The following is a 25,999-nucleotide window of genomic DNA, read 5'->3' as shown; positions in this document are numbered from 1 at the left end:
GTAAGGACGCACTGCGCTGTCGTTGATTGGCTCAAAGCACAAGAGTTGAAGGTTGAAACTACTGTCGAAGCTGTCAAGAGTGAGTGCTTCAATGATATCAGTTTCATAAAATAATTGCTTCATTTTCACATCGCAGTTGTTGGTCCACATAGTGCTAAGTTTTCGAAGAAGAATTTGTACTTCATTTGTAAGAACTAGAGGAAAATTCGAGTCGTCTATAACACGCTAATGACTCGGCGCCTTGCCATAGCGCCTATGCCACTGTGCTTTGTTCTATAATAATGCACACATAAAGTTATTTGAAGTCTAAGACGTCGGCACCTGCAGAGCCAGCTCGTTGCTAATGATAAAATCTATTCTGAACATATAAAGGAAAAATAGAAATGAACATTATTATACAATATTTAGATATTATACCCTCAAACTTGAGTACTAGCTTGAAAATACTTGAGAGTTGTTCAAGTCTGTAGACAGTAGTGTAGACTGTCTACAGACAAATGTGTTAAAACTATACTTTGCTAATTGGTATCATTCGTGGTGTGCTTGTCTTTGTTTTTAAAGTTTAATGTGCAAAAAATTACATTATATAGCTCATATTTCTCTCTTGGTGATGTAAGAGAGAAATTTTTGTGGTCCACTTTTCTCTCAAAGTTTTCACAATGATGTTCCCTCCCTCTCTAACCAGCCATGGCAGCATCTTAATTGCATTCAAACAGTGTTTCATAAATTTCCCCCCAGACATTTCCCTCCTCAGCACTCCTAGAAATTAGAAGAATAAATTTGTTTGCTCATTGTCTTAGACTGCTAATTATTTAGCTGTCTAAGACAATGTCTGCCTTCAGATGTGTTCCTAAGACAAAGAGATGGGCCGGGCTTACATGTAGGCTTACATTCCTCTTAATGTGGTCAAATTTATTTTCTTTTATATAGTTTACAGTGATCCATTTTGGCTACAGTACAATACATGCACATTTGATTACTGAAGTTAAATCAAGACTTGGTGTGGCCTTCTGTTTGTGAGATCTAAAATCAGGCCATATTTACATTTGCAAGAGTGAAACAGTCCTCAAGCTTTATTTTTTTAAAGATGTTTTTGACTTTTGGTTATTTTGAAACGGGATACTGGAAGTGTTACAGCAAGCTGACATCAGCGTGCTTGATGTCTGCTCCGACCTGATCCGGCTAATTTCACCAGAATACAAAGTACCTTTCTTTTGCAAACCACTTGTGTTGAGGTTTCTGTTATAAAACAAGTGGTTTACTGTAATAGTACTTATTTTTTCTGTAACCATATTATTAAGTTAGCAGAAAATGAACAAAAGAAAATTTGAAAAACTCCACTGCACTCGTTTTCTGTGATAATGGAGGCTGGCTTGCTTTGAACATATAATGTCTGCTTGCAGTAGTGGTTTCTGTTATGAAGAATCTGTCATGCCTTCATTATTCTTCCCATGGTTTTAGTGTCATCAAAACCAGCAGTAGGAGCACAGTTCTTAGTCCAGGTTCTTTCAAGTGAGTATGTTCACTTGAAAGAGAAGTAAATGCATTAACATACATTATGGCCCTAGTTACTATTCTTTAGTGGATCTGTGATTTTTTAGTTTCTTCTGTCTCTTCATTTTATCTTGAAGTGGCTGATTGATGTAGAGATCAGGGCTCCATTGGGACCATACTTTTTGTTGCAGGACTTTTTTTAAATTCTTGTTAGTGAAGAAATAGTTGTTCTTTATGATTCTTTGGGGTTTAGGGTTATTTTCACAGTGCAAAATTAATTAGAGATCAGTAGAGTTTGGGCTATTGGTATAGGAAAACTATTGTACAGTACTGAATATAAGTGGTACTTACCGGACACACTGCCATACGATATTTTCCCAATACTTCACTCACGATATACTATTGCGATTTTTAACATTTTGCAATATGCAGTATTATAATAACATATATTGCAATCCCCTTTTTAAAACTGCTAATTATGTACTCATCTGTTTTATCGCATAAGATAAAGTTATTAGTTCAGTTATTTTTCAGCTGCAAAATGAGACACTGTCACTGCCATAAGACAGAGGCAGTCTGCTATCAGTCTGCGGTCGAATGGAGTCAAGTTGGCAATTGCATGCAATGTGTTTCTGATAATACAGCAACTAGCTGCGATAAGTTGTCAAAAATCACAAATCTGTTGCTGTCGATATAGACAGAAATTTGCATTTAGCTATTACATTTGCACTCAGTAACCTTCCTGTGTTACAGGAATATAACCAGAATACAACCAGCTGGCAGCCAGTTGAGTTGAGTCCCCTTGAGTTGTGCTTTCTGACAAAAACTCATTCAAACTTATGGCAGTCAGTCTGCATTTATAAATTAGACAGCAATAATTTGCAAACCTTCAACAATCTCTCTGAGAGTGATTGCAGTCTGTCCAAGTCAGACTACGACTGCAGGTTTCCCTCCTATCAGGCAATAGGAGTACTGTAGGTACTCATTATTTTGTGACCAATCTCAGCTTGTTTTCCTACCCAGTGGTGAAAAGAAAGTTTTCCATCTATAATCTATAATAAAGTTCAGAATACATTTCTGCATGTAAGTGAAGGCGTGTCATGTTGTGCAACATGTCCTACTTTTTTGTTGTTTCCCATTACCACTGCATCACATTTTCCCCTTCAGACAGCAATAATATATGTTCGAAGCATCTTGGTAAATTACAGTACTTTTTAAAACCCTGGTTCTAATGCAGAGGCATCTATCAGCTAGCTTATGGGGACATTTCACAAAGTCTGCCTCTGACATGATCAGGGTGTAGCCCAGTTCAGACAGATGTTTTAGCTTTAAGGCCGTGATTTACTATAGTAAATATTATATTTTCTGTAACTGTGCCCAGTGGCTGAAGCCAATACCTGAAAAGAATAACGAGCAAAAGGCCCCAGCCCCACTTACTGTTGTTTAGGGCAGCATTGCTTTAATCCCTAACTGGTCATAAAAGCAGTGGATTTGCCAAAGAGTTGTCCTTTTCGTCTTGAGCCTATTGTGTTGGAGAAAACAGGAGGAGAAGTCCAGTGAAAGTACAGTGAGAGGATGGGTCTAATTGTCAAGGCTCACAAGGGAGAGAGTCAGCTATCTTGGCTTTTTCTTTACTCCTTATGAACTCCTTGTTTAAGGCACAAGATGCATAATTACAGGCCCTCTTTGTGACTCATTGGCCTGGTACTTCCTCTAAACAGAATTAAGTCTTGCTGTTTGCGAATGAGGCAATCCGGAAGAAGTGACAATGAAAAGGTTGAGCAAAAAATTACAGAAGGAGTAGAAAAAGAACGTAAAAGCTATGTGTCGAATCTCTAGGGTAGTTTTAGTTGATGATTTAAGCAATTCAGATGATTGCCTCTGCTGGCTGTGTTACTGAACAGATGCTAACAGTGAGAAATCAGTATTGGCTTTGATGATTCTGAGTATCTCTCCATTCCTCACAGGCAGTGCTGTTTATTTAATTGAAGTCCTTCTGTCATTACCACAGGGTCACCGTCCCTGAACAACAGATGTTACAGTAACTAATGAGTAGCCGGGCTCACTTTATGAGGTTAAAGTTGATGCCTTCAGCTCCCTAGTCTTGGTTGGCCCCTTTGCCTAACCACACCCCTTCGTAAGGCACAAAGGGTCAACTTTAATCTTTTTGCACAGTTCTTTGTGCATGCATGTGTTTGTGTGTGTGAATAGGGTGTGTGCGTACCCCCTGCGCAGAGCATGTCTCATTTTGAATAACCTTGACCACCTGCTCTGTCAGCATATGTGGTGGGGGATACATGTCACATCATAACTAAAAGCACAATGTCCAAAGGCACTCATTTTCATTTTTTCAGACATGTTCAGCTTGGCTAACTGCCAATTAAGCTGTCTTGCTTTTTCCTCCGTCTCCACTCACTTTGCCCTGTATTTAAGCAGGGAAACTGTCCAGCTCACCTCTCACTCGATGTGGAAGCAGTAATCATATGTTCTGACCTAGATATGCATAATCAAGTAAAAGTTTACTAGCAATCAAAGACACCCCCACCCCCTTTTTTGAGTTAATTACGTTAAAGTTATTGTAATCGTTAGACCAACTTTTTCACAACTAATAACAGGCTGTTTCTGGCATTAGTAGGATAGTTTAAGCTCCCATTAAGAAATACAGAACTGTGTAAAAGCATCCCTTATTTCATATTGTGCTTAAAAAGTGGGAAATGGATGTAGTGATTTATTGAAACATTAGCAAACATGTATGAATTACAGCGTAAAAAGCAAAAACAACTATAACAAGCTTAAAAGTAACTCTGGTACGACCAACGACCAACTTATCTGCATCCATAATTACATTCATTTTGTCAAGATCTCCAACACTACTGGCTGAAACGACCCAAACCGTGAAAGAGTCTAGACTGTGTTTTACTGATGGATACTGACACTCACTGCTGTACCTCTTTCCTGATCTCCTTCGTACAAACTGATGATGATTTGAACCAAAATTTGCATCATTGTTTAAAAGACCTTTTGCCACTGATTTTCAGTCCAGTTCTTGTGTAATTTGGCATATCTCAGCATTTTCTCACTGTTTCCCTTCCTTAAGTATAACTTCTTGAAAGCTGTCCTTGAGACTTGGGGCCGTTTCAATAGTAGATGAATCAAGTGAAGGGTCAGATGCATCTCTTTGCTGATTTTTTCCCCCTATTTTTTATGGACATGACTTTCAGATACAGTTTTTTTCCCGTATAGCTCTTTGGGAATCACTTTTTTTTCTGGTATAAAAAATATTATTTTATGCCTGTCGTCTTTGACATTTTCTGTAAATTCATCTAAATAAGTGCGGATGTATTATGAGTTTTGCAACAGATTACGAGTACCAAAATGCCCAAACATACAATTTAAAATCACTTCTTTCCTAACTTGCATATTATGTGTAGAGTTGGCATATAAAGACTGGACTGAAAATGAGTGAAAAAGCAGCCAATGTCAAACAAAAATAAAAAATAACTTTGAAAGATCTTCTGAAAGCCTGGAGAACTACTGCTCAAGATCACTTTGAAAATGTGAGTCTGGGTCCTTGGAAGCAAAATGTAAAAAAATGAGGGCTGGCTGGATGCATTTGCACGCTACTGTATAAATTTGATAATGTACTAATTGTATAAAACCAGTGAAACAACTGGTTTGTTTCAGTAATATTCCTCTATTTAGCTTTAACAGCATGTAATTACTTTCCTGGTGGTTTCAAGGCAGACACAAAAACCTGCCAAAACATGTTAATCTCCGTGTGGTCCCACTGACTCAGAGAGACCCCCACTGAAGGCATACACAGGAACGTTTTTTTATTACCAAATCCAAGCAGTGAAACAATGAACCACATTGATGCAAAGGGAAGATTAACACAATCTTACACCACGAAAACAGATTGATTAGAGCACTGTCTTCGAAGGAGGTCTTAGGACTCAAAACTAACAAACCTACAAAATGTTATAAACACTCATAGGAATTGTTGCCGGAAAATTGCATTTTAATTTCTTCTTGTTTAGAGTGTCTGAATTTCTGTTTTTGGTGTTCTGCAGGTCTCGGATATGTGAGAAACATGAGCGGTACAGTTTGTCAAATTAGACTAAGTGATGATCCAGATACTCCGTACTTCCTGCGAATGGACTGGGCCATAGACCTGGGTGCTGGTTTCACATTAGCTCTTACAAATGGCAGCTCAGCATGGATTGGAGAAGGTAAATATTTGAGATGTAAGAAGAATAGTTTAGAATAGATGAAAATTACCTTAAATTTAGGCTTAAGTGTAATAGAAAGACTTTCATTTTTTTCTAATTACCTAGTCTGAGTGGTTAGCAGGGCTGCTATTCATCAGGCAACCATTCATCCAAGCTGTCTAGGCACCTGGCCGACCCCCTTATCATATTATCATAGTGTTATAACTGTTGGTCTTTTAACAAGAGGGACAGACGTGACCTCGTTTCATCATCCTTCTTCACTCCTACGCTGCAGCTTACAGGTGTATAAAGCAGATTAAAATCTACAAGGCTTGTCTTTGTATATAGTAAGCCACTAGTGAGTGTCTGTGTGTGCCTGTGTGTGTCTGTACATGAATGCCCATACTCTGGAAGGACATCTGGAACATAACTGCTCTCTAGTTTTCCATTGCTGTCCATCTGGAGAGATGACAGGTGGAGATGAGTTTGTGACAGCTACGTGCAGGCTTGTAGCTCGTCAGTATTTCTCTGTTTCATGTGCTAATTGGGACTTTCAAGCCAACGTTAGCAGCTGTGCAGCAGCTGATGACAGTCCCCTTGGTTTCTCTGCATGCTTCCTTTCAAATCCGCTTTCACGTGCATTCATGGGTTACTACATAATAAATGTTTACACTTCTTGTTCTGTAATCTGCTCCTTCCCCTCTATCCAGTTTCTGTCAGGTGTACAGCTTTGAAAAAAATTTTTAAATATGAGAAAAATGCCTTTTAAAAGACAATAAGATGTTTGAGCAATGCTTTTTTTTTTGTCAGTTTCAGAGGATGATATGACAAGGGAAGCCAATGACATAGGAGTCCCAAGAGAGAGATATGTTGAGGATCTTCTTCAAGCCCTAACAAAAAGTGGAGGAGGAAGAAGCGAAGACAAGGAGATGTATACCTTTGGCCTCTCTCCTGATCGCCGTTATCTCTTGTATGAGAAGACTTGTAATGATATTTCGGTAAGCAAAGGTTTTGTGTGGATTTGTACAGTGTTTGCTACAATAATCATTCATTATGTTTAGCATTTTATGGTGCAAAGTGCTAAGCATAGAAAATGAGTACGTAACCAGGTTAGAGATAAATCAGGATAAGGTTTTTGTAAAAAGTATGTATTAAAATGAATCTTGAGTCACCGATAAACTAATAAGAATTTAGTGGTCAAGGTTGCAGTGACCTTTACAAAACCTGTTTCTGGCAGTATTGAAGACAATAATGTAAACTGCAAGTTGACTAGTTTGCAGATGGTTACAGTAAACACTCAAGCAATGTCAAGCAATATGGACAATAGGTTTTTGAAAAGACAGCTGATGCTTTGGATGTTACATAAGAGAAGGTTCCTAGCCTGTCTTTACATTAGCCCTTGGGTCTTGCCTTACATAAATGATAGGTTTTAAAAGATGAATGCTAAAACTCACAGAAAGCTTTTTCAAGGTTGTGTCTCCACCTATTAAGAGACTAATGATGAAGCAGCCGGATTTTTGGCAAATAGAAAAGACAGACATGGGAGGAATGAACAGGATATTTGTTGGCTAAGAACCAAAGAGCATACCCTCATCCTTAAATATAAGCTTCTGTGGAATTGAAAAACTTTTTGCAACCACAGGAAACACCCCCTGGTGGCCGATCACATGCATGCTGGTTTGTTTAAGACCTTTCGATGTTGGCTTCACTTTTTAAAGACACAAAAGCTATATCCATCTTTTACATTGACTATGGTCTGGAAATCTTGGAATCAATATATCTTTCATAGTGAGGCAGGAACTAATTGCTTAACTTGAGCAAGTGCTGCACTAAACTACCCTTCGTTCTGTGAAAGCAAGTAAAAAGAGAGTTTGTTTTGAATGACGGTTGATGAGATGTCAGTCTTTTATGTAGTCCTCCTGACACGGGGATAAATATTTTAATGCAGGGTTGTTTTCAGCGTAAATGTCCTTAACAAATGAAGAGAAAATGCTGCTGTTTCATGCATTGAATGGATGTGGCACAAGTGTAAAAAGTGCAGCAGTTGTAATTTTCCTTGCCTGTAGCTTTGAAGCACAGGCCTCAGTGATGGGGCTCAACGATAGACCCCAATCTTATGGAGTAAAACACGATGTATTATCAGTACTCCATCTTCCACAGCACCATGGACTCCCCTCTTGTCACTGTTCCCTGAGGACATCTAACAACACACAACAAAATCGAAAGGAAGTTTTCTTGATTTTCCTTTTTTTCTTTCTTTTTGGTTTTTACAAGGGACCGTTGAAAAGATAAGGTTTATAGTTTCCCCACATTAAAGGAGAATCAGAAAGGCTTGGTGGCCTTCAGGCTACAGACAGGAAGTACTCAGTGCAGTTTGTTACCAGTCATCCAAAGGTAGTGTTATTAGTTAGTGGTGTAATGGCTGTAGCTGGAAAACGAGAAAAAGGCTTCTCACTAAAGGTTTGTTACAAGGAAAGATAATTATGGCTCACACTGTTGCAATGTTAAATTTATGCAACAGTCACTGACAAATACTGAAAAAGTTTAGAAACACATGTTGTATGCTTTGCTCAGGCAGGCAGGAATGACACGCTCGATGAAGTGCAGGCCATGGCGGTTGATTTTGATGTTATTTTTTTCAAACTGTGAGATTCTGCCTCTGAGGAGGTTACTTTGGGATCTTGTAATGCTGTGCTGGCAGATGAAGAACCCCAGGAGGTTAGGAACACTGTAGTAACCATAAAACCCAGATTTATGGAGAGGGCCATCCTCATCCAGCCATTTTAAAAGACAGTTGATTAGACCCCTTTTCTCTCTTCAGATCCTCTTGGCTTTCTTTATCTCTATTATTGTGGGCAACAGGGCCATTTGCATGCATGTGTCCATGTCCAAACATGTACAGACATACTGTTGGTTAAAAAAAAAGGCTCTGAGGCCATCAGCCTTTGCGTACCACACTTGACAAAGCTGTTGAGCAAGTGGTTGCTCATTCAGACACAGAAATACACATGTAGCTCAGTTTTAAAATCAAAAACCAAAACATAATTAACAATGTCTTGCTTATTATTATTGTGGATGTAGTAAGGATACTAGGTCCTACAATAACCTTTCACCTCTTCAAGAAACTTAAAGAAGTCAAGTCGCTTTTCTTTACCATGACCTGGATGACTGAGAACATCCTACAGTACATTACTGATGTTAACAGTAATTTACACATACTTTAAGATGCCTCGATTATTGTAACACCTTATGCTCTCCATTAAAAATGCCTCATTACACTTCATTAAGTCACCAGCTGTTTTCAAACGTGATCTTTTGGGTAAATCAGTTCGGGACGTTGTTTAGAGATGGAGGTGAGGGAGCTGCTGTGTATGATCTACATCAGACATTTGCGTTCCTACATGTACCTGCGTCTGTAGAGAAAAATTCAGTGCTGGATTCCAGGTGTGAAAATGGCTACTGGAATTAATTCATGCAGGATTCTTGCAGGACCACAGAAAATGATTGGCAGTTGCCTAAAATTGCGCAGTCCTCTGTATACTTAAAAAAAAAATAATCAATTCTCCATGGTTGCAGTTATCTTCACGATGTGCAGAAGAAAACCCATCATGACCAAATTTTATATAACGTGCAAATTCACATTTTATTCTTACGCCTTCTATTCATAGTATTTTTTCCTAATCTGCCTTCGTACTGCCCCCATTATTTATATGTCAGAGGTTAAAAAGTTTAACATATTTCTCGCGGCTAATTTGAGGGTGCAAGTTTCCTTTAGAAAGAGAAGAAAAGAAGGTGGAGACTCAACAGGTGGTAGATTTGACATGACGTTAATATTTTATGATTATGACCTCAGACGATGTAATGATGAATACAGTCGGCTGTTTCATGTTAAACTACAGCTAAGCAGGTGTTTTACACACATAAATTAGACATAATCTCCTCCTTAATGTCTGTTTAAGTACACATCTGTCAAAAATCCAGCACTGAACTCTAACTTAAGTCTTCTGCAAATGTGTTAAATCCACAAACCTAAGATTTTGGATAGGTCACTTGTTAATTTACTGTCATCTAAGAGTGTGATTTTTGTTTTTACAATTTTAGTGTATTTTATACCTGCCTGAGTCAGCTGCATTTTTGTGCTACAGTAAGTTGTTTCCATTTTTATTAGATTGATCTCTTCATAGCCTCTATTTTATATCATAAGAAACTACCTTTTTTAACAACTTCATTTAAAAGTTCTCCACGCAAAGACATTTTCTCACGCTAAGCTTGTACATGCAGTGAACGTTTACAAATAGGAGTGTGTGTTACATGTACTAGTAGTAGTGGTAGTGTAGTAGTTTTTAATTCAATTCCATTTCAAGAGACAGGATAGAATATACACTGTGGAAGAGAGCCAGAGATTAATAATAACTAATGGTTAAATGCAAAATGGTGCATAAACACGTAGTGAACGAAAAGAGGTGTGTGAAGAAGAAGCGCTCAGTCTATCATGGGAAGTCCCCAGCAAGCTGCAACACGACTAAGGGAGAATTCAGGGTCACTTGATCCAGCCCTAACCACATGCTTTATCAAAAAGGAAAATTTGAAACCTAATCTTGAAGTAGAGAGGCTTCTTGAAGGAAATGCAAAGCTCTTCTTTGGATGTTGGCTGCCTTTTTCTCTGTTCTCTGCCGACATGATGTCACACTGATTCAATAATCTTGAGGTCCAGGCTCTGGGGAGGCCAATCAATTACTGATGGTCCTCCACTGTGGCAGTGTGTTTGGGATCATTCTCATGCTGGAAAAATGAAGCTGTTGCTAATCAGGTGGTTTACAAATGTTATTGCGCAGTGAATCAAAATCTCACAGTATTTTTCAGTGTTCCTCGACACCACTGCACTGGCTGAAATGTTGCCCCAAACCACGACAGAGCCTCCAACATGTTTTACAGATCGCTGTGGGCACTCACTGTTGTACCTCTCTCATGATCTCCTCTTTATATATTGGTGTTTTGGCAATTGGTAAATGCATCTTTCAGGCCCTGTGTCAGATCTCCATTGGATATTTTTTAAAATGATTCTTAAGGACATAAATTTCCAATACTTCTAATCTAGTCTAGATAGTTTTTTAGGCCTGCTGCTTCTTCTTCAGATATAGCTGTAAGCTTCTCAATGACAAAAGATACATAATAATAAAAAAAATGCTAAAAATCTTTGAACATAAAGCCAAGGACAACTTAAGTCAAGCACACAAACAGCTGTGTAAAAATTGCTAATGAATGGCTGATTAACTATGGAAGAATTACTATGGTTAACTTATCCGGTTGTTCAGTGATGACGCGACGAATCCTACTTCCGGGTCTAAAGTAGTCTGCGTTTAATATGGCTTTTGTGTTGTTAACATGTTTAATGTTATATATTTCCTTCTATTTGATCTCAAAAAGCTCCTAAAACAGTCAGTGATCACTGTTGACCTCCGTCGGCTTTTATTACCGCTAATCATTTATTTAAGCTCAGTTTTTAAAACCTTGGGATGTAACTACAGCCCAGCCCATGCAGCAGTATATGAATGACTAACCTCGTATTGTGGATGGATCAGTTGTTCTCCTGACTGAAGTTTGGTCCTTTTACAGCATCCTGCCATGCGATTACATTTGTTCCTGACCACCGAGAACACTCACGGTAACTTTTATCGAGTGGGAAAAAAGTTAGCTTGTTTATATTATGCTAACATAGCTGTGTCGCTAGCGGTCCCGTAGCACATCATTATATACCAGCTAGCCCAACTTCAGTAACCCTACAAACGTCACTGCTGTTTAGTTTTCTGTCTTCATTTATGCTGGAAGTGATAGCAGAGCTGTACGTTTTAATTTGTTTCCAAAACCCCGCAGTCAGGACATGCTATATTGTATTTAGATAGAAGCTAGCGAGCTAACTCCCTGCTAACTTCTAACTCCGTTAAATGTCATAAATTCCGTTTTCATGGATGCCTGGATGCTAAACTCAATTGTTACACCTGGTAGAGCAGAACGCTGATCATTTTATTAAAGATGAAAGACTTTAGACAGTTTTTCAACTCTCAGTAATGCCATAGTGATCGTTTGATATATGGACCTGCAGCGGAGTTTAGACCCAGACACGGCTAGTGACGTCAGACTGAACAACCGGATTGTTATCTTTTTTATCTATGAAGCTTTCACTTTTGGTCATTTACAGGCTCGTCTTTCTAATTTGGAATTCAGATTTTCATTCCAAGTACCCATCTCTTAAAAAATGATCATGTACATGATTTGCTGACAATTTTAATCTGTCATGTTCAAGTACATAATGGATAAATTTATACTAAAGAATAACAGAACTTAGGCTCCTCCAGTGAAATTTGTGGTTGGTGTCAAGCTGCACTGCTTGAGTCCCCAGTGAAATACTCGATAACTTTTATTTGACAAACAGAAAACATGGACACATCTGTGTCCCATTTGTTCACTTGTGGCTTCAATCATCTTCTGTCAGCTGTCAAAAATTACGGTCCAAATCCCGGTGCTTCGAGGCTGGCGCTGAAATACGACCTAAAGTGAAAGTGACAGGTTTTAGAAAATCACAGGAAGCCCCTGGATAACTGATAGTTTTTTGTATGTGTGTGTACATAATGGGTTTGTCATAGCGCTGCATTATTGTATACAACGTTAACAATAGAATTGTTTGGCTAGAGCAGAGAATTCCCTAAATTCATTTTTGTAATTGCAAATTTTTCATTGCCACGAAGTTGGCCAAATGCTTTTATTGTGGTTTGAGTTTAAAAACAAACTCACAAAAAAACAAACAAAAAGTGCACTGACTCAAACACCAAATAGCAAAAATGAGGACAAATTGGTTGCATCTTTAGCTTTTGCAGTCCCATTGAAGTCTGGGAAATTGTGGCACAGCTGGAAGCCAGATTTGAACACCGACCACACAGAAGAGTCTGATCCACCAACACGTTTCTCCTGCCGGTGCCACCTGCAGCTTTCTGCAATCGTAGTCAGGTTTGTAGTTGTACCCTCTACAATTTGAATGACAATCAGTGCTTAGAACGACTGTTCCTGTTCTGCTGCAACCCAAAGTGACCATTAAGTATTTTCCTACGGTATCTGCACTCCAGTTAGTTCCGCGCCACATCGTCCTTGCCGCGTATGTGAAAGTGTGTCTTATCGGGATGGACTCATTGCTTTCGCCCTCCACTTCCTGGACTCTATCTGGCCTTACGCCTCTGCAGAGCGGATAAGGGAACCGATGGGACAAACGGATCTCTGCTTCGATGCCCAGACGTCAGTGTCCGTGCCCACTCTTGTACACTGTCTCTTTGTATCGTGTGCTCAGTGATCACCCACTCACTTCCCTGGTCCCTAAGACACAATAGTTATTTCCAGATAAAGAATTAAAAAAAAAACTTTTATCAGGGACATGTTCACGGTGTTTTTATTAGGATTTAGATAAACATGAGCGCATTTGCCTTGCATTGCATTTCTTCGTATCATTGGTCACCAGTTGTTAAACCAAGGTATTTTTTTATCCTTAGGGCCATATTACCTTTTAGATCTCCAGCGGTGTGCCAGATGGAGTGACATGGAAAGCTTTCAGTCCTCTGTGGCCACAGTGTGTTATGGTATCATTTCCAGTGGGACTGTGTTCTTCTGGCTTTGTCCTCCACACCTATGTCAACATTTGACCTTATGGTCTGGTTTGCAAGCTGGAGACATACACACACTCACACAGACTAACATAAACAAACACCTAGACCACACACACTGGACCACATTGAAATGTTGGACAAATTTGCATACATAGAAGAAGATTGTACATCCACAGTATATAGATTATTCATCGCTTGCAATGTCAGAAAAAACTAGCTGTATGAAGCATCTCATTTAATTTGAGTGAATTTATCCGTGTCTCTCTGTCCAGAAAGTTAAGTGTTATAAGACATATATTGAATATTGTTAGAGGCTGAAACTACTGCTGTGAGCAGTTTGCTTATTTTAGTGTTGTTTCAGTTCGGCAACAAAAATGTGGTAGTGGGTTGTGCATCACAGACAAACAGTCTGACCTCCCACATCTTTGCAGTGGCTGGCAGCAGTGTGCAGACTGACCTTTAACTTTATCTCTGTTTCCCAGGAGAGGAGCCCAAGCTCAAGAAAATAAGAAAAAAAAGCACTTCTTGTCCATTGCTGTGTTTTAACGTTGATCACTTACAGAAATATTTCTTTCTGTCTGTCACTGATATGTAGATATTTGTATCTTGCTTCACTGCATTTTCATATTTATACCTCTGTTTAGTGTACAATACTTCTTATGACTTCCATAGAGTAATGTTAAATATTTGGTGATGTGTTTACTGCAGTGGGTCTTCTCAGATAACCTTTGACTAAAGACAGTGAAAAAACACTACCTTTGGTATTTAAAAAAAGGAGGAGAATAAATAAACAGCAGCTGAGTTCCATTTCTAAAGTTAATCCTGTAAATAAAGGTTGTTCTTCCAGCACTTTAGATGTCTCTGTCTAGTGTCTTATTAGGGTAATACAATGTTGACATGTTGGTTAGGAAGATTTGTGAGTCCGTGTCTAAAACATCAAAGATAAAGTTCAGCATTATTATAGATTGAGAGAAAATCTAGGGGACAACATTCTTCAGCATAACATAACACAACATAAAAATATTAGATTACTCAACAGAGCCTTTATATTATCTGTTATCATGGAGCTGATGTATTGCGGGAGCCTTTCCTCTAGAGTGCAAGTCAAGGAGGAGTTTGATCTTTTCTCAAACTTCCCTTCTGTCTTTACTTGCTGTCAGTTATCTGGGCTTTGAATGATGTTTTCAAACTCTTCTTTTTCCACATCACAATCAATAATATGCACGTACAATTGTTTGAACTGATGATCTTGGAATCTGCAGTTGTTAAAGATCAACTCTTGTAAGCTTCTGGAATCGCCTACCAAAGCCCCGACTGTATGTTTACTGAAAATGTGTGTACTAGGCTTAAAGACTGGGCCAATGCCAGGAAACAAACCCATTTAACTGAAGTTTACTAATTCTGCCAAGAATAGTGATCAAACATCCAGCCAGAATTATGCCAGAAACTTGTTGATGGCTACCAAAAGCATTGAAAATGTATCCTGTACATTCATTCTACCCTGAAAAAGGAACCAATAAATCATGAAAAGCCCCAAATTACCATGACATTTATTCCCATGATGCCCATTAGTGTAAAATTTTGACCACGTCTGCATGTACCTTGTCATACTATACAAGTTGGTACATCGTCACAGTGGCTCTTTATCACTTCCCTCTGTTAACATTCACATTTTGCAGAAAAATTCCCATTCTTACTCTATCTACACACATCTCACTGTTTGATCTTAACAGTGGACTTTAACTTGCACAATAACTGAATCACAGCTATGTCAACTTGTTGATAAATTCTAATGCTCACACAAGTTCCCCCTGCTAGAAGAGGCTGCACTGGATCACCGGTGTTGCTCCACTTTTTTATGAGTTCTTGGGAATAGTATCCGGGTGGTCTTCTCTGAGTCCTGATTCCATTTGTTGTGATCAGCCTGAGCACTGTCGACATGGACGCTGACGAAGCTGAACTTAAGCATTACAGTTTCACTCCCAAAACTTGTGCAAGTTAAATAATTATCACTGTATAATAAATGTATTGCCAAATGATATTAAAAGAGCTCCTTGTGTGTGACAGTCACCAGTAATACAGAATACAAGTGTAAAGTTGAACAAGATTTTGAAATCTAATCATTTAATAATGCTTTAATTTAATAGTGCAGTCACAGAACCAGATGGTTTGACAGTGCTTGAGTTTATGCCAGCCATCGCAGCACAAGAGGGAGGGTCCACCCTGGAGAACTGTCGTCAGGCCATCGCAGGCAGAAAACAGCTGTGCGTTAACATGAGCAGTGTGCCAAGTGTAAACTGGCAAAGCTTATAACAATCCGAACAAATCACCAAATAAGACGCAGGCGGGGTAAATGGAACTCCATGCCTACACTCAGCTGGCTTACATGGCTTGATTACTGCTGCCACGGATTTTTTGGTAGTCATCAATCTCCCTGTAGTCTTTTCCAGATTTGTGAAGTTTTGCACACTGATGGAGCCTTGATATGGATGTACAGAGACAAACACCCTTCCAAGTCCAAGGCCCAAAACTGAGAAAAATGTAGTGTTTTGGGGCCATTTTATGTCAGTGTTATGTTAGACTATATGAAGCATAATTTTGCATAACATTAAATGATGTTCTGTTTGTCTTTGAATAAGGAAATATTCTACTGTTGTTATTGATAGGCGATACACGCTGGAGCCGATTTATATTTAAGTGATATTTCACTGGGGTGTACTCACTGATGTTCCTGTCATGTTTAATGTATAACGTCTGTGTTTTGGTCATTTTATGAAAGGGCCTCTGCTTTGATGTTGTACTTCCTGCTTTTGACTACAAAGTGAGATGGTTTGACTACAAAGTGAGATGGGTCAGCGAGGAAAGTTGAGTACACTCTTGTTTGCATGCATTCATGTTCAGATGGTCAAGCAGAAAATGTAAGAGTTTTAGTGTTTAGTCATAAACAGCTGCAGTTTTTTTTTTACACTGCTGGAATTACAGCTACTAGGTCACGGATCGGAAAACTGATCAGTTTCATTTGTAAGCAATTTACCACCCAGAATTAAATCAAGCAACAGAATTCATTTCACTTTGGTTTGGCAACAAACTAAAGCAATTCCTACGTGTTCTTGGAACATGTAACAATGGGACAGAGTCAAAGCTCATCACACTGCGTGCTATTAAGCGTTTATTATTATTATTATTATAAATCAATGTTTTTCTGCCGCATTAGGCCTGGTTGCTCGCCTTATTTGCAGCACCAGTCAAACAATGCGTTATAATTAATGTGAGTGCACATGGAGCCTAACAAAGAAACTCCAGGTTAGCAAAGAAAGCTGATAACTACCATCTTGATGGCACTTTCTTCTGACTGGGATCTTAGGTTTTCTCAAGCTAGCCGAACATGCTTTGTAGAACACGCCTAGTTTGCCCTGTTCCTATAAAATGTCTTTGTTATTGTCAGAGTTTTGTAACAGCCATTAACAGTTAGTGTTCAAGGCCCTAAGAGACCACATTCAACCACTACTGAACACAGAGTACAGCTGGTGCTGATGGGAGTGTGAAATACTTCCATGGAAGAAGAGAAAAGAGAAGACGGAAAGTTTTGAAACTGAACGAAAGGCACCAGGGCACAGTAGTGCTTAGGATATAAAACTGGGGGCAATATGAAGCCACTGTCTGCTCAGTAACACATGTTCAGGTTCAACAGAAAAGGAGAAAACAGGTGTGTAGCCTGCCAGGACAGAATCAGCCCAGGACAAAAATGACAAGTATTTTATGAGAGCTTTTGAAGATGGTGGCTTTATTGCAGTGGGTCTGCGACCTCACGCAGCTAAGTGAAGATTTAACACCTCATTACCTTCTGGTTTTTCAGTTCTTTATGAGGAGTACTTATGTGTTGGTGTGTAAATGGAAACATCTCCAAGGTAACAAGCAAAGATAATACAGCTATATGATATGAACCGTATTAAACATGGTTTCTATTGTTAATTAGGATAACATTTTCCTCTTTAAAAAAACGACACATCACCTAAAAGTTAGAATTTCTCGATTTCTTTGCTCACTGCTTTTTGCCTCAGCCCTGGCCTGTGACTAAGAGCCAAGATGCAATCCAAATGAGGAATGTTTTATTACATATGAAGCCTGCCTGCGATTCCAAAGACTCACCGACAAAAACCAACAGAGAGGAAACTTTGCTCTCCCCTCGCATACTTTGCAGGTGACCAGTGAATTCATCTTCTGTTTCTCCCAGACAGAAGGACACTCCTCATCACCTGAAAAAAACTCTCCTGCTTCAGAGAAAATCTTATGTAATATTTGTGGTACGTTGTACTGTAGACTCATTGTAATGATAGAAGTGTGAAGCTTACTCATTTTTCACAGTGAACTGATTCTGGAAGCTAGTGATGGATCATTTTCGTAGTCATGATTTTGATGCCAGATGCGACTTTCTCAGGTCACTCCTAACTTCTAGCAGAGGATCCCCAGGTACTTCAGAGGTAGTTGTAAACCTGTCCTGTTTGTTGGTTGCCCTCAAAGGGAGGCAAGTGGAAGTTACTTCTCAGTGCAGAGGAAGAAAGACTGAGTCTATCTTCTCCAATGCCTTGCAAACCAAACTTTGTCTTGCTGTCTCATTTCACTTTCTGTCGCTGAGCTTCTTTTCCTCCTTGTTTCAGGTGCACTTGGGCTCTGTGGAGCTCCAGCCATCTCCAGACCCTCTGGAGCTGACCTGTGAGATGATTGGACAGTCCCTAAAGCGCAGCACAGATCTGGAGACAGAAAACTCGCGATTGTTGGAGCAAAACTGTAAATTGAAGCAGGATCACCAGCGAATACTCGGACAGTAAGGATAATGAGAGAAATAATTCAACAGAATCTCATAATTTTCTTAAGATGTTCTGGGCTGGTATTTATTGTTGATTGCTTCGTCTGCATGCACACTCCTTTTTCTCTTTAAGTTGCCAGCTTGTTTATATCCACAAAAATCACCCAGTATGACATCATCACTGGTCGCCCATCTGAGAATATTGTGGGATCCACCCATTATTGCGAGCTGGGTTTGTAATTTCTCGGAAATTACTTCAAGTGATTCACATGTCTTCAATTTTATTAATGCCTGGCATGTAAAATTAAAATAAAATGTGCTGTTGTTTATTCGCTTGTTGATTTCTCTCCAGAGTACAGCATGAGGTTCACACAGGACTTTTGGGATTAGCGTCATTCACCTTTGCAAATTACTATCAGATAGCCGACAAGAGCATGAAACCTCCACGCAGAATATTGTTGTCATATGAATGTGTTTTTCTCACCAGGCTCAAGCATCAGGTTCAGAAAAAGGAAGCGTTAGAGAGGGAAATGTACTCACGTTTTGTCATGGTGCTGAACGAGAAGAAGGCCAAGATCAGAGGTCTGCAGGAGGCTGTCAAAAGGCTTCGAAACTCGGACGACCATCCGAGCGACGAGGAGGGTGTACAAAGGTCTGCTTCGAGTGCTGTTATAGTGTTATCTGCCTTAAAAGTCCAATTTAAGGACAGAAACAACTGAATGTTGTATGTTATGTCCATAGAAGGGTTTTACCTGTGTATCAACTAATGTCCTAAAATGCACATTTGAATAGAGGCAACTAAAAAGCTATTCGTAGAATTTTGACGATTGGTTTTGAATAAGCCACAGTTCATTTAACTTTTAATCTAAGATGGACAAAAACAGACATCCTTTTTTAAATTTCAGAAACCAGTATCATCAGGTGATTGTTTAAAATAATAATCATTCATTCTAAAACAAAATGTTAATTTTCTATTGATTGACAGGTTTTTGTACATTCAGTCAATTTCTGTAGTTACACGTTAACCAGTAACAAGTAGGTCCTAGTCTGGTAATGTCCAGTAAAGTTTTCAGTCAGTTTAAAATGATTTCACCCTTTGATTTTCAGTGGAGCAGCCTTCACCTGAAAGGGGTACTCTCCCTGTGCGCTGTGTTGTAAATACGTGGAATTATGTATTTAGATTTTGGCCAAACTGTCACGGCTGGCGGAGGGAGCCGTGTGGTGTGGAGGAAAAGGAGGACCCAAGATGCAGCAAACTGATGATACGAGTGATGTTTTATTTACAAAGGTGGTGGTGACAAAAACAGGCAACGAGGTATGAGTACTTTACAAACGGAAACCTAAACTGGGAGAAACTAAGTGACAAACCTGAGACCATACAAAAGGGGTGCGGGGCAGAGAGACGCAGAGACAGGAACACCATAGAACGCAGAGGTAGACGGATGAATGCAGACGAGCCGACAACAGGCAGGAGAACACACAGGGCTTAAATACACACCAGTAATCAGGGGATGAGGGACAGGAGGGCAACACAGCTGGGAGAAATCAGAACTGACGGGACAGGGGAAATGTAAACTGAACACACTCACATCAGACAGAGACCTTCACAATAAAACAGGAAACTCAGACACGGGGAACCAAACAAGACAGATCTAAACAGACAGCTTCACAAACAGATGGGGTGACACCATAGACAGACAGATACAGACGCAGACTCAGAGGCAGACCGAATATAACACAGAACTAAAACAATCATCATCATCAGGAAAATGATAACAAACTAAAAGCGCTGGGTCACCGACCCAGGACCATGACACAAACATAGAATCAATCAAAACGTTCCTGTCTTTTGTTTTACATCCACATTGCAAGTTTTGTTTTCTAAGAAACTCAACAAAATGCTGTCAGAGCCACATGTGTGCTTGCCACACCTCTGGCTTTGGCTGACTTGTTTTTAGTCAGGCTTGTTAAATAGCTTTCATCATTACAGGCCACTACAGGGTGCAGAGCATGGAAGATTTTACTCATAGTTTCTGCTCACACTGTCCTTTGTGGTCAGTAATATTTAACAGTGAAAGACGAGTACTCAAAAGCAGAGTAAAATGAGATACTCTGCTGTAGTTTCTAAAGCATATCCACTTGTCTGACTCAGGATTCAGTTTGTGGGCGTTACAGGAAACACTTCGTCTTCTGTAATTTCTTTCAGTGACAATCTCACAACTCAAGGTGAAGGCAGTCCGGACAGAGGAGAGGAGACCAGTCAGAGCATCCAACCCTCTCTGGAGCCAACTATCCTCATTACAGGTGTGTGTGTCTGTGTTTATGGGTGTGTTTGCTTGTGTCAGAGGGAACAACAGTCCCAATCAAAAGTGGTTTCCCCGAGGATGAGACTGCTGTACGCTCAACCTCTGAGTGACCAGTTATTCGCCACAACTACTGACACAGAATGCATAAAAATGTAATACAGTCACCAGACAACCACCAACCTTTCCTACTCACAGGGAGGTTAATGGGGTATGTAACAACATGGGGGAATGATCCATAGCCCAAATCCATCTTGCCCAATGCAATGGTTTTTCAGTATTCCAACAAGTATAAACAAGCTGTTTCAGCTTTTCTCAAAACAACCTTGTGTTCCAGTAGCTGCTCAAAAACACATGCAGCATGTCTTGGAGCAGGTTGTGCAAGTATTGAACATGGCAAATTTACACCCTTTCCCAGTATTCTGACGTAATAGGTCACGATCTTATTTTCTAATGATGCGGACCAAAGTGAAGCCCTTGAGTTTTCGCTTTCCTCTCGCCGATTTTACTGTCCAATAAAGTTGACAGTTGAATGTAAGTGAGTACGTAAGCAAGGGGGTGAGGGGTTGAACATAAACTTAAAAGCACACATAAGCAGAGCGCATACCCTCTGGTCGAAGGGTTCTGGGAAACACTTGAGTCATAAACCCACACAAGTCTGTTGAGATTGCTTCAGCACTGCTGGCCATTAGGTGGTCTTCACCTTCCTGCGTCTCGCAGTGCTGGAGTAACGTCACATCTGAGTCATACCCCCCTGTACTGTAGTGCTGCAATCTACTGAGAAAACCTAGATCACTGTATCAATGGTTTTGTTTGTGGTTGCAGCCAAACTCAAACCACCCCGAGAGAATACAGTTGAAAAACACATTGATGTCGTTCAGCAGATTGTGTTGCTTGGCTCTTATTTTCTGTGTTCTCAATCGCAAACACATGCACATGCACCCTCTGCTCTGTGCTCTGTGTCCCGTCTTGTCTTCAGTGAAGATGGATGGAGGAGGTAGATTAGCCCGTGTGGGGCTTGGCTCACACAGTCGGTTGTTTGCGGCCCAAAAGAGTCTTATAATGCTTTCTTGTATTTTCAGCTTGTCAGTGACATCTCCAGGCTTTTACCTACATATGAATCTGTCTCTATTCTCAGCATTTTAACATTATGGGTGTGTTTCCAAAGTCTTTGGGCGTTTTTTTTCTTGGCCGAAAGCACAGTGGTGGAAAAAAGCCGTATGCTCGTGTCACTCTCTGCTAGCATTAGATTCGTAACCACAACAACCGATTAATTCATAGACACCTTTACGCCGATCCATGAACATGAAACATACACATAATGAAACACCTCACTGATATTACTCCAGGTGAGTCCACACACACGTGGCATCAGATCAAACATTTCCCCTGTTGACCTCTGTGCCTCAGGCTGTGTTTCCATGTTGAGCAGAGCTGGAGGCTCTCTTTGACCTCGAGTTTTAGCATCTGACACCATAGGAAGAATCGCTCACAATGAGATAACTTGAAGATAAGAGCGATAGAGACAGTGGGAGAATAAAGGGACGTTAAAGAAAAGCATGTCACCTGAGGGGCACACATGTGACTCCTGTGAGGGAAAGGAATAATGGGTCTCTAATACCAGCCTCCACACCTCCTTCATTAAGGTAACTGTAAATACTGAATCTGCAGTAACATTACCATTACAGTACTGAGTTTTAGCTCTTAATCAGTTCAGCCCAAGTATGTCTTTGTTCTTACGTGGTGCCTCAATCTGTCGATCTTTGCGTTTGAATGGGCTAGCAGCAGTGTTGAAGGGCAAACAGGTGTGTTTTTCCTTCTGTATATAAACTATTGTAGCGTGACCAAGATTGTTAGGAATGCCAGATCTTAATTACCGATAAAGATCACACCTCTGAAGGTGTGGAGTCCTCTGGGGTTAACAGTGGTAATCTGGGGTAATTTGCCCTGGAACTGCCAAAAATGCACCAAAAGTGACACTGACAGAGTATGAGTGTAAGCCATAAAGCTGAAGAATTTAGGCTTTTGCAATGTAGCCACCCATGTAATTCTAAAAAGAAATGAAATTAGACTCTAATAGCCTGTATGTTTCTCTGTACGTGAAGTATCAACAGTTTGTGCTCTTTGCAGGACGTAATCTGGTCTGGGAAGGGATCCCCGTTGACCGGACTTTTTCTGATGATGATGAAGATGAGCAACCAAAATGGAAGCGTAGGTTGCTTCACACCTCGAGCCCACGATCTTCTGAACAACTTTAAATTGTAGGTTTGTCAGAGAAATAATGCAGTTAATGGAGCAGCATATTTTATATCATAGTTGCTTAAAGTTAATTTTGTGTGGAACCGCTCTTTACATATAGTTGTAGTAAAAGGGAAAAAAAAGTGTAATTGTAAGAATTTGGATCTTAAATTTTAAGAAAATGTGCAGTTATATGTTGCAGATTTTCAAGTAGTACCATGTAAAGATGGTGCCAACATGACACACAATGTCTCCGGTCCTGTGTCGGTTAATAAATAAGTTGTTCCATGTGACCCCAAATCAAAGTTTAACATCGATGCATGGAAATCATTTCAGGATTAAAGTTTTATTGCACTTTGAAACCTCTTAGCCTCAAGTTTTATTCAGCAGTTTTTTCCCCCCATTTGTAGGTTCTGTAAAACCACTACAGTGACAGATGTGGGTCGATCTACTGATTTTTTTTTATTCCCCGTTATTTCCATTTCACCCAATTAAGGAGGATTAAATCATCGTCTTGTCGTCATCATCTGTTTTAAAAAAAAAAAACCACTTATGTGTAATTCCCAGCATCTAACTGTCTGTCTACTGAGGCCTGAACATTTTTTAGATGAAATATGTATTCTTATATTGCTGGTTATATTAATCCACAGAGGTATAAAGGAGTCCAGCCACTGACAGCAGCGGTCTTAGAAGTGGCCCTGGGCCACACATGCTATAGAGTAGCTGCTGTCTCCACCTAATAAATAGGATTAATTAAGAGGCATCATTTTATTTGCACTCATCAGTTGTGGAAAAAGATTTTTAATGGTTTTTAACATTGTCTCTAAACATTTGAAAAAGTGAAATCTAGCATATCTTTTGTGGTTTCTCTGGCTGATGTGCTGCAGTAGAAAGAGCTGAGGTTGTTGGACTGCTGCCTATAAAGAGGCTCAGATTTATATTACATCCTGTATGCTACTAATGTAAAACAGCAGTGAGAAAAGCAACCTTCTCCAGACTTTGTCCACAGTGAGAAGAGGTGCAGATAAGTGAAATAAAATGTCACCTGATTACTGTTGGTGTTTTGGATTGCGTTGTCATAATAACATCAACTTCTCTGTGTTTTTATAAATCATAAAATATAGTTAATTTAATATATGATGCCTCTGTGGTAGCAGCACTTCTTTAACTCTACAAACATTAATAGTATCTGACAACTGCTTATATTTGTGTGTTGGCTAGCATTTGAGCTTCATGCTTCACTCCTCCTCCTCTCACTTGTTGGGTTGAATATAAAGTTAATGTATTTCATTCTGCGTCATCACACTATATCGAACTGTATTTCTCTAGTACAGCTAAATATTACACGGAAAGCTATAAAATATAAATGTGATGCATGTTTTACTGGTTCAAACAATATTTGCTTCTTTTTCTCCATCTCTTGTTCTCAGCCTCCTTTTCAAGAAATAGATGGCGCCCGGGACTATTCACGAACATTTTAATGAGCAGGTTTTCTCTGCTTGCTATCTTGCTATGTGGCAGGCTAGTTCCAGCCACACACGACCAAAACAGCGACAGCCGGGCAGCAGTGTCCTGGAAGTGTCTCCAGATTATGATGCAAGGGTCTCTCCTAGATTGTGAAAGTGAATTCAGAAAGCCAGAGCACATCACAGCATCTGGATTGCTTTAACTGTGACAATTACCTACCACATCTCCTAAGAGACTAGTTGCTTTACAGTAAAGGGGTGAAAAGCAGTTACTGATACAATCATTTCCCAAATTCTCTCCATTCTATGTTGCTGTAAAGATTTTTCCCAGATGTGTCAGTGGCCATGCGATAACAGCCACTTAACACTGTCTGGGACTATGTCAGGAACTAAAAGTGTTTCTGCTAATAAGCTGAAGAACTCGGTAGAGAATCTGGAGCACGACTACGGAAGCAATTTACGAAGAGTCTCACTTTTCCCTTAGCTTGAATTTGACTCCAGCTGTAGTCAGATCTCAGCTCAGTGTGAGAGTGAAGAAAAAGGGGGTCAACATGCTACACCCAGAAAAAAAGGGTGTCACAACCAGGGAACTATAACTGCTTTCTTAATGCTTAATGTCCTGCTGATGTTTTCCTCCCTCTTTCTATTATGAAAACAAACTCGAAACCGTCTCTTTCATTTTAACTTTCAAAACTAGCATTTTGCAAAAGATAATTTGGCCCTTAATCTTTTTTTCCCTCTTTTTCACGCAGCCTTTTATTGTGTAGATCAGGGGAGTCAAACTCAAATACACAGTGGGCCAAAATTCAAAACTGGAACAAGGTCGCGGGCTAACATTAATATTTATTGAAAAAAAATCTTCCTCCAGATTTAAGAATGAATCTCTTCTTATGGACTCAAACAAGTTTTGCTGAAAAACTGAATATGGAACGAGCAAAGCTTATTACTAAACAATATATATATTAGCTGTATAATACCAGTAGGCCAGCTCTAATAATAATTTGGTATGGCTTCGCGGGCCAAATGTAATTAGGCTGCGGGCCAAATTTGGCCCGCGGGCCAGAGTTTGACACCTATGGTGTAGATATTATGTGGCCCAAACTACCTGAGGGTTGATTTTCAGGTTAATGAGGTTATGTTGTCTTTAAGCTTCTTCACTTGCCCGCATTGTCCTTAACATCTGCTATCAGCTTTAGGTTCTTAGTTCATCGCCGTGTGTTTTCAATGAGACAGTAATGAAGCTTTGGATTATTTGACCCTTTACATCTGAATCCTGGACCTTCTTGCTGCTGCTTTTGATGATACCTTTATGTCTGTTGAAAACCACAGGTGGCCACCGGGATTATCCCGCTATATGTTCTTGGTGGTTTTAGTAATCCCCACTGGAATGTCACACTGTCTGTTTACATCTCATCAATAAAGTATTCTGAAAGCAAAACAAAGAAGAGTATCAAAGGTTAATTTACAGATGAATGCATGACAACGTGCGATGGACAATGAGCTTACGCTGAAAAGGAGACAGTGCTGAATATTTAAGGGATTTCCTTTATTACAATGCGTACCGGTAGTTGTTTGATTCAAAATGCTCCAAAGCAAGATCTCGTTCTGTTTTTGGAATAAAAGCTGATAATTCGTTTTTAATTTGGTAAAACCTGCTGTAAATGTGCACATTTAATGTCTAAATATGTGGTTTTTTTTATTTGATTTTAAATATTTACTGTAATTTAAACACATAAAGGAGATTTATTTTTCAAATGTTAAAAATGTATGTAAAATACCTCTGAAGAAAATGTATGTTAACATCATTATTAAAAATTTTGCATTTCAACGT

At 39.5% G+C, this 25,999-nt stretch overlaps 1 protein-coding gene across 1 annotated transcript; it reads left to right on the top strand.

Annotated features, from left to right (window-relative positions):
• Nucleotides 1-10: 10 nt before the first annotated feature.
• LOC146696872 (DNA repair protein XRCC4-like) lies at nucleotides 11-25,996 on the top strand. Its single transcript, XM_085475201.1, has 8 exons — nucleotides 11-79; nucleotides 5,565-5,723; nucleotides 6,513-6,700; nucleotides 18,013-18,179; nucleotides 18,649-18,813; nucleotides 20,368-20,465; nucleotides 22,595-22,725; nucleotides 24,133-25,996. Exons 2-7 carry the CDS (start codon nucleotides 5,585-5,587, stop codon nucleotides 22,720-22,722), a joined length of 885 nt encoding a protein of 294 aa, XP_085331327.1. The 5' UTR covers nucleotides 11-79; nucleotides 5,565-5,584; the 3' UTR covers nucleotides 22,723-22,725; nucleotides 24,133-25,996.
• Nucleotides 25,997-25,999: the final 3 nt, after the last annotated feature.

This window comes from Copadichromis virginalis, linkage group LG12 (assembly GCF_057382275.1).
Source record: "Copadichromis virginalis isolate Kocher_CV1m ecotype Utaka linkage group LG12, C_Virginalis_male_GT1.1, whole genome shotgun sequence".
Lineage (NCBI taxonomy): Eukaryota > Metazoa > Chordata > Actinopteri > Cichliformes > Cichlidae > Copadichromis > Copadichromis virginalis.
This window is presented reverse-complemented; position numbering and strand designations above follow the sequence as displayed.

Bases quoted from the DNA above. Each gene is read 5' to 3' on its own strand.
- LOC146696872 (XM_085475201.1), top strand. From the start codon at position 5,585: ATGAGCGGTACAGTTTGTCAAATTAGACTAAGTGATGATCCAGATACT. The intron at 5,724-6,512 runs GTAAATATTTGA...TTTTTTTGTCAG, and splicing joins CTCAGCATGGATTGGAGAAG to TTTCAGAGGATGATATGACA. The intron at 18,180-18,648 runs GTAAGGATAATG...TTTTCTCACCAG, and splicing joins CACCAGCGAATACTCGGACA to GCTCAAGCATCAGGTTCAGA.